The sequence below is a fragment of the Beta vulgaris genome, chromosome 5 (assembly GCF_026745355.1).
Source record: "Beta vulgaris subsp. vulgaris cultivar EL10 chromosome 5, EL10.2, whole genome shotgun sequence".
Lineage (NCBI taxonomy): Eukaryota > Viridiplantae > Streptophyta > Magnoliopsida > Caryophyllales > Amaranthaceae > Beta > Beta vulgaris.
The window spans coordinates 64,747,432-64,759,744 of NC_079206.1; the positions used below are offsets into that span (position 1 = coordinate 64,747,432).

At 35.8% G+C, this 12,313-nt stretch overlaps 3 protein-coding genes across 7 annotated transcripts; 2 read left to right on the top strand and 1 right to left on the bottom strand.

Annotated features, from left to right (window-relative positions):
- The first annotated feature begins 982 nt into the window (after window positions 1-982).
- On the top strand, window positions 983-2,461 carry LOC104894544 (receptor-like protein 6). Its single transcript, XM_048644258.2, has one exon. It carries the CDS (start codon window positions 983-985, stop codon window positions 2,459-2,461), a length of 1,479 nt encoding a protein of 492 aa, XP_048500215.2.
- A 273-nt stretch (window positions 2,462-2,734) lies between these two features.
- On the top strand, window positions 2,735-4,006 carry LOC130591653 (receptor-like protein 49). The gene has a single exon (XM_057395288.1). It carries the CDS (start codon window positions 2,738-2,740, stop codon window positions 3,989-3,991), a length of 1,254 nt encoding a protein of 417 aa, XP_057251271.1. The 5' UTR covers window positions 2,735-2,737; the 3' UTR covers window positions 3,992-4,006.
- A 48-nt stretch (window positions 4,007-4,054) lies between these two features.
- Window positions 4,055-10,818, bottom strand: LOC104894545 (protein ANTAGONIST OF LIKE HETEROCHROMATIN PROTEIN 1). Of its 5 annotated transcripts, none has more exons than XR_008969644.1 (6): window positions 10,437-10,818; window positions 8,972-10,019; window positions 8,529-8,666; window positions 7,868-8,155; window positions 7,046-7,148; window positions 4,055-5,162 (listed from the first exon to the last, which is right to left on the bottom strand). XR_008969644.1 is itself a non-coding variant. In XM_010680803.4 (2 exons), the coding sequence occupies exons 1-2, from the start codon at window positions 10,591-10,593 to the stop codon at window positions 8,992-8,994; spliced, it is 1,185 nt and encodes a 394-aa protein (XP_010679105.1). In that variant the 5' UTR covers window positions 10,594-10,817; the 3' UTR covers window positions 8,750-8,991. The 5 variants fall into 5 exon arrangements, 1 of the variants encoding a protein (XP_010679105.1); XR_007274019.2 differs by having other exon boundaries at window positions 7,046-7,247; XR_008969643.1 differs by having other exon boundaries at window positions 4,055-7,148.
- Between the last annotated feature and the right edge of the window lie 1,495 nt (window positions 10,819-12,313).

The window sequence follows — 12,313 nt, forward strand, 5'->3', positions numbered from 1 at the left end:
GACACACTCATGTCAATTGTCTTTGGTCTTCAGTCATCGCAAAGACTTTTCCAATTACTAATCAATGAGGAGTGGAAGATTTTAACAGACTAGGAAAATTGAGTTGTATCAAGCACAAAAAACCATAACAAGGAGAAAAATTGAGTTCAAATTGGTAAATGAAATATTGCGTTACTAGTAACTATACTATACCTACCTAGACTTTATTCACATTTCACACTTCCATAGTCCCATTTCAGATTCATTAAAATTATAACTTCAAGATTGTTTTGTACTTTTTTTCTCTATATCACGTCAATTATTTTATATATACTTTAACATTTGACTATGAAAATCGATTAATTTTTCTAATTGAAGTATTTTTGTCTATATACTAATGAAAAAAATTATGTTACCTGAACTCGTATATCCGTATTTGACACGGGTATGTGTCCAAGTGTCTGACTCCACTATTCTATTAAAATTTCCAATGATTTTGCCCCCAAATTAAGTGTCCAAGTGTCTGTGTTCACGTCCGAGTGTCAGGGATCCGACAAGGTTACTTGATATGAATGGAAGAGTCCAACAAACACATTTAAATCTTATTTTCTTCCTTTATATACATTCATATCAGTATATCAGTCATTTTTGTACTGTTCTTTTGATGTTCCCAGAAGTTGGCAATTTCTCATTGTATTCCACAAAATTTTCTGCCATCTGTTGAAAAGGCAGCTGTGAGCTGACTTTGATGTGTCTGCTGAACCAGCAACTAGTCAAGTGTTGATAATCATACGTTGTTATTTGTTAACTTCACGCATCCTAGCGTATTCAACAAAAAGATCTTCCCTAGAGATCAAATAACAGGTTCACATTTAACCAACAAAAACTAGCTATGATTTGTAAACACACTTCAAAATGTCTATAAAACAACTTAATTCTTTATCATGTTCATCATAAATCCAACATCTACAAGTAAAACTCACACCTTAATAACATATAGTTCATGGGTTATTTATCATATATTTACACTCTTTTCTTTGTTTTACTCTATTCTCATGCTATTAAACAGATTAACTCTGCCAACTTATCACAGCCATTATGCACTGATCATGAAAGACTGGCATTACTGCAGTTCAGGCAGAGTTTCCTTATAAACTGTGCTGTTTCTAAGTCTTTATCTCCATATCCAAAGATGAAATCATGGTCAAGTGAGCCAACTGCGGATTGCTGTCAGTGGGATGGTGTTGATTGCGAGGCGAAGACAGGTCGTGTGATTGGGCTCGACCTCAGTAGCAGCTGTATTTATGGAACATTCCCTAAGAACAACACCCTTTTCGTTCTTACCCATCTTAAAAAGCTTAACCTTGCTTTTAATGATTTCAACTATTCTGGCATCCCCTCTGAAATCGGCCATTTTAACAAATTACAAACTCTGAACCTCTCATATTCATCATTTAGTGGCCACATTCCATCAGAACTCTCGAAATTATCAGAGCTTTATATGCTCGATCTTTCTAATAATGGCGGTTCTTTAGCTGATACACAACTTGACCTTAAACTTCAAGGTGCAGGTTTGGAGAAGTTACTCCTAAATGTAACTCGTATACAGAAACTTTATCTTGACAGAGTTGATTTGTCCTCTCCTGTGCCAAACATCCTCTCAAATCGAACATCTCTAAAAGGTATTTCCCTCCAATATTGTAATTTGTATGGTGAACTACCAACAAGTGTGTTTACATTGCCACGGCTTGAAATTCTTTATTTAAGTGGCAACAAAGATCTTTCAGGAGTCTTGCCTGAGTTTCACTCGAATAGCCCTCTTAGGGAACTATATCTTTTCGGCACATCTTTTTCCGGAGAAGTTCCAACTTCGATAGGAAACCTCGCTCATTTAGAGCAACTTGACCTATGTAGCTGCCATTTCTCTGGATCACTTCCATCCTCCCTTGCTAACATGACATCCCTCACTGTCTTACTCTTAAGTCGCAATAATTTCAAAGGCGGAGTCACCTTTTCTATCACAAATTTAACAAAACTAGAAGCATTAGACTTTTCAAATCTTGAAGTTATGCCTAGAGAATTATTCTCCCAGTTGTCAAAGCTACACCATCTCAGCTACTTACGCCTTGCTGAGATGAATCTAGCTACTGAGATACCGTCTTTTATTGCAAACTTCACAAAACTTACATATTTAGATCTTGCAGCATCCCATGTAATAGGTCCATTTCCACAATGGTTTGCTAATCTAACGCAACTAAGACAATTGTATCTCGAGTATAACCAATTAGAGGGTCCGATACCACATTGGTTTACTCGGTTTACTAATCTTGAATCTCTAGAATTGTCTTACAACAACTTGTATGGCACCTTCGACGTATTTCTTCATTTGACAAATCTTCATAATCTAGCTTTATCTCGTCTTAATCTGACATTTCCTGTTGGTTATAAGACGAATTCATCTCCTCCAAAGCTCGAGCTCTAAGAGCTCGCATATTGCAACTTGACTGAATTTCCTCCGTTCCTAAAAGAACAGAATAAGCTGCAATCTCTTTCACTCAAAGGAAACAACATCAAGGGTGTTTTACCACAATGGTTGGTAGATATCACTAAGGAAAGTCTCCTTATAATCGACCTTTCTGAAAATAATTTGACAGCTTTTGAGCAACCTCCAGTAGACGTTCTTCCATGGACTCATTTGGAAGAATTTCATATCAGGGGTAATAGCTTACATGGACTACTTCCTTCTCCACCAAACTCTATGAAGTTCTACGACGTCTCAAATAATCGTTTGACTGGAGTTATTCCCGAGCAAATTTGCAATGCCAGGTCTCTCATGTCTCTCGATTTGTCTGGCAACGACATGACAGGACATATACCAGGCTGTGTGGGGGATCAACTAGGCAAATCTCTACAACTTCTGAATTTGCGAGGTAACAATCTCAGTGGCACCATTTCAACAAAATTCACAACATCTTGTAAACTCAAGATGATCAACTTGAGCCAAAATCAATTAGTAGGTGAACTTCCGAGGTCACTGGTGAACTGTACAATGCTTGAGGTACTTGATATTGGGAGAAACCATATTAACGATTCTTTTCCATCATGGTTAGGAGAACTTCCAAAGTTGCAAGTTCTTGTGCTAAGCCATAATCATTTCTATGGAGCCATACCATATCCTAAATCTGGTCACAGTTTTCGGCACCTGCGAATATTTGACCTGTCCCATAATCTTCATATAGGAGCTCTACCATATGAATACTTTCGAAATTGGCCTACAATGAAAGTATCAAAGGAAGACCAATTGGGTTCATACAATACTTTGATTACTCTATTTTTTCAGGTGGGTACAGGTTCAGTCATTTCAGAACAGAGTTTCGAGTACTCCATCACTATAACGAATAAAGGGAGCGAAATTCTGTACCCAAAGATATTAAAAGTCTTTAGGGTCATTGATTTATCAAACAACAAATTCACAGGCAAAATTCCAGATGTCATAGGGGATCTTAAAGGACTTCAAGCACTCAACTTATCTAACAACAATCTTGAAGGTAGAATCCCGCCTTCTATAGCGAACATAACAGACCTCGAGTCACTAGATCTTTCACTTAACAAACTCTCTGGTGTCATCCCTCAAGCGCTATCAGAATTGACAGCGCTTGAGGTGTTCAATGTGTCTTACAATGATCGTCTCACAGGGCCAATTCCACAAGGAAACCAATTCAATACTTTTGATGATACTTCTTTTCAAGGGAATGAAGGATTGTGTGGAAGTCTACTGTCTAAGAAGTGTGAAAATACAGATACAATGCAAGTGTCACCACCAGCAATGGAAAGTGACGAAAGCTATGAGGACTCGGAGTTGATTGATTGGATCGTCAGATCATTGGGTTGTATAAGCGGGATCATAGTTGGGTTTATCATCGGAAAAATCTACATCACTGATAAGTACCATGAATGGTTTATGGAGACCTTCGGGAGGAGGAGGACAATGAGGAGAGTTAAGAGATCATAAAGACACACACAGTCATATACTTATCTTCCTAGTCATGTATGTTTACTTCAGAATATCTTGAAATTGCTAGCTTTTACATAGTTTGTACATAAATAATATAAATCCAGCTCAAAAGGATTGTTAAGATACATATCAGTACATTCAAAAGAAACACATAGTATCAGAAACAGACATGAATAAATTTGGACAAGATAAATAGTATCAGCTGCAAAAATTGCATGTTTATCACTTCTGTTAAACTATGTCTTGAATTAATTATCTAGCGCTAGGATTAACCAAACATGAGTCTCGCTATGTCCTAATATTAACCTCTGATTCTCCCTGCTGTGTGGACAACCACGTTAAATCCTTGTATCGATTGTTCTTTAATTCTTCGTTGTTTTAATCGTAGCATTCTTCTTCCAAGATGGGTTCAAGAACCGGTTGCCAAGTCTTGCGAAATTTGATTCTTGGACCGATTGCACCATTAGTACTCTCCCCACCCAAGTTCTTCATGAAGTCCTCCAAACTTCGACCAGCTAAACCAGTAGTACTCCCCAAATCAAGAGAAGCCTTAAAACATCCATGTGTCCGACCCATCATCTCATCATAGTACAAATATATCACTAGTTTATCCAAAGCAGCCACTTGCAAGTCAGACAACCTAGAGTTAACTTTGTCAATTGGTATCAATAAGTAAACATTCCGGCCAATTAAACAGGCATCATCACTCATCGCCACAATACGGCGAGTTCTCCGGAGTTCGTCCAACGAAGTGAGGGCTAAACAGGGAGTTCCAAGCAATAGCATTAACTCAGCTACTGTTGTAGGAAGGTTCACTAGTCTTAGTTTCCCTTGTGAATCAACTAACTTTGCCATGTTTTTTGACTTTGGTAATTTTTCAGTTTTCAAGCATGAACTCAAATTTCCCATCTTTTAGCAAAGATGATAGAGTAAAGATGATGTAAGGGAGTACCGAATTCTTATACAACAGTTACGTTACGTGTCAATACAACCCTCTATTTACGACCCGGCAAATAAAGGTATGATTTTGGGGAAATTGAGTCAAACAGTAGTTGCATAAGTTATTTTCTAGAGTAAAGGGTAAGATTTGTGGATAATTGGATATATTGTAGGAGAAAGATCTGAAATTTATGATCTGTTGATGCGTGGAGTACGTACGATATAGGATCTGAGAAGAGTATGTAAAAATCGACTTAATAAATGTAGTTCAGCAAAGAACACTAAATTTTCTAAATTATAACTCCCTTTTTTATTTTTTAATGACTCTCTTTTATAGGTTTTAACTAATAATTATTTCGGTATTTCCTACTCCAATTAGGTTATGGAAAAAAAACACAATGGGGAAAAATACTTAAGCTCTATTACTTGGCCTCCAAGTCTTTCAACGAGAAAAGGAAACAATCTAAAACAAACCTGAAAGGAGTACTAAAATTAGGCACTTAAGCACTTCGGAGGAATTGATTTGGTTCGACTTAGATCAATTGTAAAATATTCGGAAACACTCTTTTTTATATCTTCATTCAAATACAAAGTAGACCTTTTGTCCAATACTAAATATTTTCAAAAAAAAAATTTTTTTTTGAAAGCAAATATTTTCAAAATTTAAGGATTAATACAAGTAGTAATTTGCACTATATTCCCAATTGAATTGAGGTTTTTATAAACAAAGTTTGGATGTTTCATTTTTTTTTTTCCAACTGAGCCAACCATAAGCTATTCTAAGAGTTCATTAATCAAATACCCGGGTACTACCATGTGCATGTTTCATTCACGGTACACCCACTGACCCAATTGTATGATAAAATTTGTATTATTATAATCGATAACACTTCATCCCCCAAAAACTTAGAAAAAAAATCTAATAACATTTCACGCTCCATATTTTGGATGATTCAATCAATCCTCCTTGCACGGAAAGAAACCAACCAACCAATTAACTGAAAGCTAAAATTGGCTCCTAATTGTTATAGCTAAATAGAAGTAAATCAAACATGTCTGAAGTCTGAACTCACGCTCTATAGTCATGGCAAAACCACCTAATTGGCTCCTTATTTGTTTTCAATATGATTGACGAGAATAAGTTGAAATCTCTTTTTGGTTGAATCTGCCAAGGAAAAGTTGCTCCAAGAATATTGATTTTTCACACACAAATTATGGCCATCCAAAAAGCATATGAAAGAAAGGGCAAAAATGAGATATTCTAGTTAATGAATGAAGCGTTTAAAAGTTTGAGTTACTAAAAGGATTTTTTGTCCCAAACTACCTTTAACTTTCAAGTTTTTGCGAGAAACTACCTTATAAAAAAATTGTTGTCCTAAACTACCTTACTTTACAATTTTGTTGTTGACAGCTACCTTATGCCGGTTTCCGGCATTAACTTTTGTTTTTTCAGTTCAAAATTGTGGGAAAAACAAAATTACCCTTGTGGGAATTGAGGAGGGTGATTGTTTCAATTTTAGTTTAAGTAGAAGAGGAATTTAATGGTGGATTGGTGGTACAAAGTGTCACATAGATATGAGGGAGAGAGCGCGTGCACACCGGAAAATGAGGAAATTAGGGTGGGAAAAATTAAAAAAAGGGTTTGAAGAGGTCAAGTGATATAATGTGACAATAAAAAAGCGGAAAAAACAAAAGTCAACGTCGGAAATCGGCCTAAGGTAGTTGTCAACAACAAAATGGTAAAAGTAAGGTAGTTTGGGACAACAATTTTTTTATAAGGTAGTTACTCGCAAAAACATAAAAGTTAAAGGTAGTTTGGGACAAAAAACCCTTACTAAAATCATGAAATTCTAATTCCAAGAAGTTCAGTTCAAGTTCAATCGGTTCAGTTCAGGTTCAATCAATTCAGTTCAAGTTCAATAAGTTCAATTCAGGTTCAATCAGTTCAGTTTAGATTCAATAAGTTCAGTTCATGTTCATAAGTTCAGTTCAGATAAGTTCAGGGCCAATAAGTTAGAGAGAGCATACCCTTTACTAGAAGATACATCAGTGGTCAGTCAATACAAGCTGCACAATAATGCTTTAAACATGTATCCATAACAATCTACTTACACATTATTCACGTTTGTAATCAAGATTGATAGTGCTGAAACAAACACCACTTTGCAAAATTGCAACAACATCTGAAGCTGAATTTAGGTGCCTCGACATTACCCTTCAAAAGTTGAGATGATGGGTGTCAAGAGCTGTTTCAATCTATTCTTCATTCTTTACAAGGTTTACAGCTTGAATGTCGCCGAAACAACCTCAAAAACTAAACATAGAGAGCAGAGCTTTAAAAAGTATCACTGAAGCATCCAAATCACGAAACTAAGGTAGGGTGTAAATATGAACTCAAAACTCATAAAGTGTTCTCATGATTCTTGAGAAAAAGCACAGAAGAAACTAAGCCAGCATAATTATGTCATATTACAGTAGCTCGTCTCAATGCAGACACTGCAAATAGTGAACGGGCATGCATTTTTTATCTGAAATTCTACATGAATTACCATTGCGGGGGATCGATACTTCAGATACAAAAGATGATGACAACTGCGGAACTCAAAAGAGGATCATTATACCGGCAACGGCAGCAAGTAGCAAATTGCCACCAAGATTTTCACCAATTGGGCAAGTTGCCATTAACCAGCTGAAGAATTTTAACATATGTAGCAAATACTAATATATTTCCTCAGAAACATGCTATATCTCAGGACTCACATTCAAATAGAGTGTTTTCTTATTTGTAGACTACAGATACATGCTTTAGAACACATGAAAAAAGCTGATGTGGACAAAGAAAAAATCAGGACTCGACCTATATCTATTGATGGATCTCCATATGCTATAACCCACATGAAGATCAATGGACTTATGATAAAAGTGCATTAGTACCTCAAATTCAAGACATTATTGAGGCATAGTCAAGTTTTGCATCTCTGTTCACCTCTGTCCACGGCCTCCTCTTTCTTCCAAAAGTCTCCATAAACCATATGTGGTTTTGGTCAGTAATGTACTTTCCAACAGCACAACCAAAAACAAACCCGCTAATGCAACCCAAGGATCTGATGATCCAATCAGCCACATTGCAGTTTTCTTCCTTGCTGTCATTGGTGGTGTTGCTCCATTAACAATTTCACACTTCTTGGGAAGTGGGACTTCCACACAAGCCCATATTGATATCTGGTATTGTAATAATCAAAGTGTAACTTGGGGCCAATTTATAATAAGTAGATACGTGAATGCATCAGTGATTTATATGTTCTGGAGTCTCTATGCCAAAGTTGGTAATTGGTAAGACAGCAAACAAAATGAGTTTATCACTTATCAGAAGCAATATGAATCAGACTACACTGATATATCCCAAACGCCTAAGGCTGATATGTCTATAGAAGTCACTTTCTTTAATCTACTAAATAACTTGTTTTCAGGATCAAGCAAAGGGACTTCATATGGCACTGGCTGACCCAAAGCCAAAAGTTGTTCTAAATGAGTCATAGTACATAAATTTAAGGAGTAAATAAAGAAAGAAAGCAAATGGAGAGAACCACATTACCTAGTTCATGTACGAGTAGAATATGGAGACGCATTTCGCTACTAATATTTGGTAAATTAGCCCTAAAGCATACCACTTGTATGTATCGATTCACGTCTCTGAATCGCACTTCGTGGGGGTGTAGCAAATTAGGTAACACTGGGAAAGAGTAAATTTACCAATTCAATATTCAAATAATCAGTATTCACAGCAAAAATTGAAATAATAGTATGGCGACGAGATAACCAAATTTAAGAGATAGGAGTGCTCATGAACTAAATTTTCCGAAAGGAATACCAAGTTCAAACACATGCTATACAACAGCTTTACACATGACAGATGCTGCATACCAATGATACCATTAGCTTGCATTGATCTCTTATCCTAAAATTCATATGAACCCTATTAAGGGGCTCAAGATACCCCCCCTCCAATAAATAAGAACAAGACAAGGACATTCTTACATTGGCAATCAGTGTGTCCTCTATCTAGCCTGCAAATATTTAACTAAACTCTCTCTCATGGAACTCCCTGAATTATCATTAGACTTGCAGGACTGCTCTTCATAACCAGAGTCATGATGACCAGGAACAATAATATCAGATAGCAACTTATCACCACAATCAATCATAATATTGTGGAGTAAACAACAGGCTAGGATAATACTGGGCAGCTTGCTCTTATCCGGCCTCCACATAACCTTGCTAAGAATTCTCCAACTTCCCTTCAAATGTGATAAAGCTCTCACAGCAAGTAACCTCGCAGTCTCATGTGCTGCAGTAAATCTTGAGTTAATGGCTGAAAAGTCTTGATTTTCATAAGGGGTTATGAGCCATGGAAGAAGAGGGTAGTGAACTCCACCAACTACATACTCTTTGATCTCTACATCATCTAACCTCAATGTTTTACTTAATCGATCACCATTTTCACACTTCTTGTAAAACCCAGAACACTTCAAAAATCTAGACATCGTCATTGCCCCAGGCCAACCAGTAACAACATCAAGAAACCGCATCTCGTCATCAACAATTCCCTGAAGCAACATGCTATAATTTTTGGCCTCGTCACACCAGTCATCTGAAGTTTGAACAGCCGGAAGAGTCATAAGAATATGAGTAGCATCTACCGCTCCACAACAATTCGGCAACCCAAACAAAGTTTGAAACTTTAATTTGATCTCCTCCAGCCGGTCCTGATCAGGCCACTTAATATGTTTCTTAGCACGACCCTCCAATGACTCAATAAATCTCCAAGTGACCTGAGAAACAGTGGACTGACCGACCCCAAACGAAGCACCCACCGAAACTTGTGAATCACCTGAAGCCAATCTCCTCATTGCAATTGCAACTTGTTTCTCAACACTTAAAAGCCTCCCCTCAATGTTGATTAACCCCGAGGGCGGCCTCGATATCAAGTCCTCTCTTACAATTGAACATATATACTCAAAAGTCTTTTTCGACACCCTAAAGAAATACTTGAATGCCTCCTCTTCATCACTAGGTATGGTCAAACCTGAAAGTATCCCCATGTAACAAAATTGCCAATCAATTTACCAACATTTTCTAGTTCTAGACCTTATAATAACAACAAACCCTAGCTCAAATTAAGCAATTTCTCAAAGACAAACAACAACAACAAACAGAAAACAAACATACCCTTAATCAGATATAACTCAAATAGCATTAACAAACAAAACTTAGCAATCCCCTTCCCCCTAGTTATTGTTCGGAACAACTACTTTCGGATTGTAATATGTTTAACAATATTAGGTAATGAATGAAATGCCATGTTTACCAAAAAAAAAAAAAAAATTTAGCAATGAATTCAAACAGAATTTCCCCAAATTAACAAATTGCAATTTCATTACAGGAAATTTTCAAGATATTACTTTTTTACAGAAATTTTAAGGAAAAAGACAAGATTGGGTACCTGGGGTAGAAGAACTCTTGTGGCAGAAACTATCCCACCAATCAGATTCAATGGGTCTAGGTTCAATTGGAACTACATTCACTTTTTTGGTGTTGTTATTTAGTTTCTTCAAATTCTTCTTCTTCGATTTTTTTGATTTCTTCTTCAGAGGAGGCATAATTCAAAATATGAAGAACTTTTGCGAATTTCAATGAAAATGCGATTGAAGCTTGAAAATTTTCTGTTCTTTGGGACAGTTAATGGAAGAGAAAACGATTTAGGCAAGAACCCTAAATCCTAATTAGCAATTTTGGGGTGGAGTCAGAACTCAGGACAGTGTAATGTTTTCTGATTACTTCAAGTGTTAATTTCGTGATTAAAATTTAAAAATGTTGATTATAGAAGTACGTCGGATGTACAATTGTGATGATATTTCTTTTTCACAAACAAAGGTAAATCATGATTGTCTCAACAACTTAGGCTATGTTTAGTTCACCTGAAATTTTCTGATCTGAACTTATCTGATCTGATCTGAACTTATTTTTTCTGATCTGATCTGAATTGATCTGATTACAAGATCTTATCTGTTAGATTTTTCTCAATATATAAGAAAAAGTATAGTCATGTGGGATCTTGTTTGATTCGTCTCAATGAGTACTTTATTAATATTCAATTATGATAATTTTTACTAATATGTAATGAAAGATATAATGATTTTTAAATATAAGCATGATCTGAACTGATCTGATCTGAACTTATTTTTTTCTGATCTGATCTGAACTTATTTTTTTCTGATCTGATCTGATCTGATTAGATCTGGAATAAGCAAAAATAAGATGAACTGAACATAGCCTTACTCCCTCTATTTTTTTTTTTTTGTAGTTGATCCGTATTTTTTGGACACACTTGTCGTTTTATCAATGCATATTCAATATTTATATATTTAAGGTAAAATTGACAATAACAGTCTTAACTATGAACGTTCCACCGTTTTCAATACCACATAAGAATTATTTATAAGCAATCTCAATTATAAATCATTTTTATAAAATTAATCATAATAGACTAATTACATGTTTAAGTAGGTTGATTTTTTTAAAATATTTCTTTGAATGATTTTCTTCTTGCTTCTGTTTCTCCCTCTTCCTTCCCTGCCACCCATCTACCTCCCTTCCCCTATCACTCCACACCATGCCGTCGCCCGCCATCACCCCTACCCACCTGAAAAACCCTATCCACTACCAACTCCACCCAAACCTCTCACATCTCTGAATTGCCACCTACGGATATCCCAATTCTTCTCCCGGGTGTATCCAAATTGCCGCATCTTCTCTCACATTTCCATTCATAAACTGATTGCTTCATCTCTGAATTGTTTGAAGTTGTTGTCTTTTTATTGATTACAATTGAGGAATATTGAACTAGATGTGTCGTGTGCTTATATGTGGAATATATCATCAACCATAAATATAGATTTCACTAAGAATAATTGGGGATATGAATCTCAAACATCAAATCCACAAATTAAGCATCAATTTTTTTTTGTGAAAGATCAAAACTAAAACCAATCTCTCAATCTATTTTATGCCTTAAAAGAGATGAACAAGCAGAAAGAAACACACGAGATTGAGTAAACAAGGGATCAGAGTAGGAGAGAGACAATATAAAGAAGTAGAGGAAGAAAATAAAGATGGAACGAATGTGTGTTCCAGTAATGAAAAAGGTAAATTGGCTAATTAGTCAAAATTAATGATGTATTTATAGTTGATTTTTATGATGATTATGGTGATTTGAGACAATTTCTAGTTTATTTGCGTAATTGTTTTGATGAGTTTATCCTTTTGTTTTTTTTTTCTATTCATTTATATGTGTGTTTGTAGTACTAGATTTTGTTTGTT

Excerpts from the sequence above, each read along its gene's own strand:
- LOC104894544 (XM_048644258.2), top strand. The coding sequence starts at position 983 with ATGGGTTATTTATCATATATTTACACTCTTTTCTTTGTTTTACTCTAT.
- LOC130591653 (XM_057395288.1), top strand. The coding sequence starts at position 2,738 with ATGAAGTTCTACGACGTCTCAAATAATCGTTTGACTGGAGTTATTCCC.
- LOC104894545 (XM_010680803.4), bottom strand. The coding sequence starts at position 10,593 with ATGCCTCCTCTGAAGAAGAAATCAAAAAAATCGAAGAAGAAGAATTTG. Across the intron at positions 10,020-10,436 it reads CAAGAGTTCTTCTACCCCAG|GTTTGACCATACCTAGTGAT; the intron begins GTACCCAATCTT and ends GGATACTTTCAG.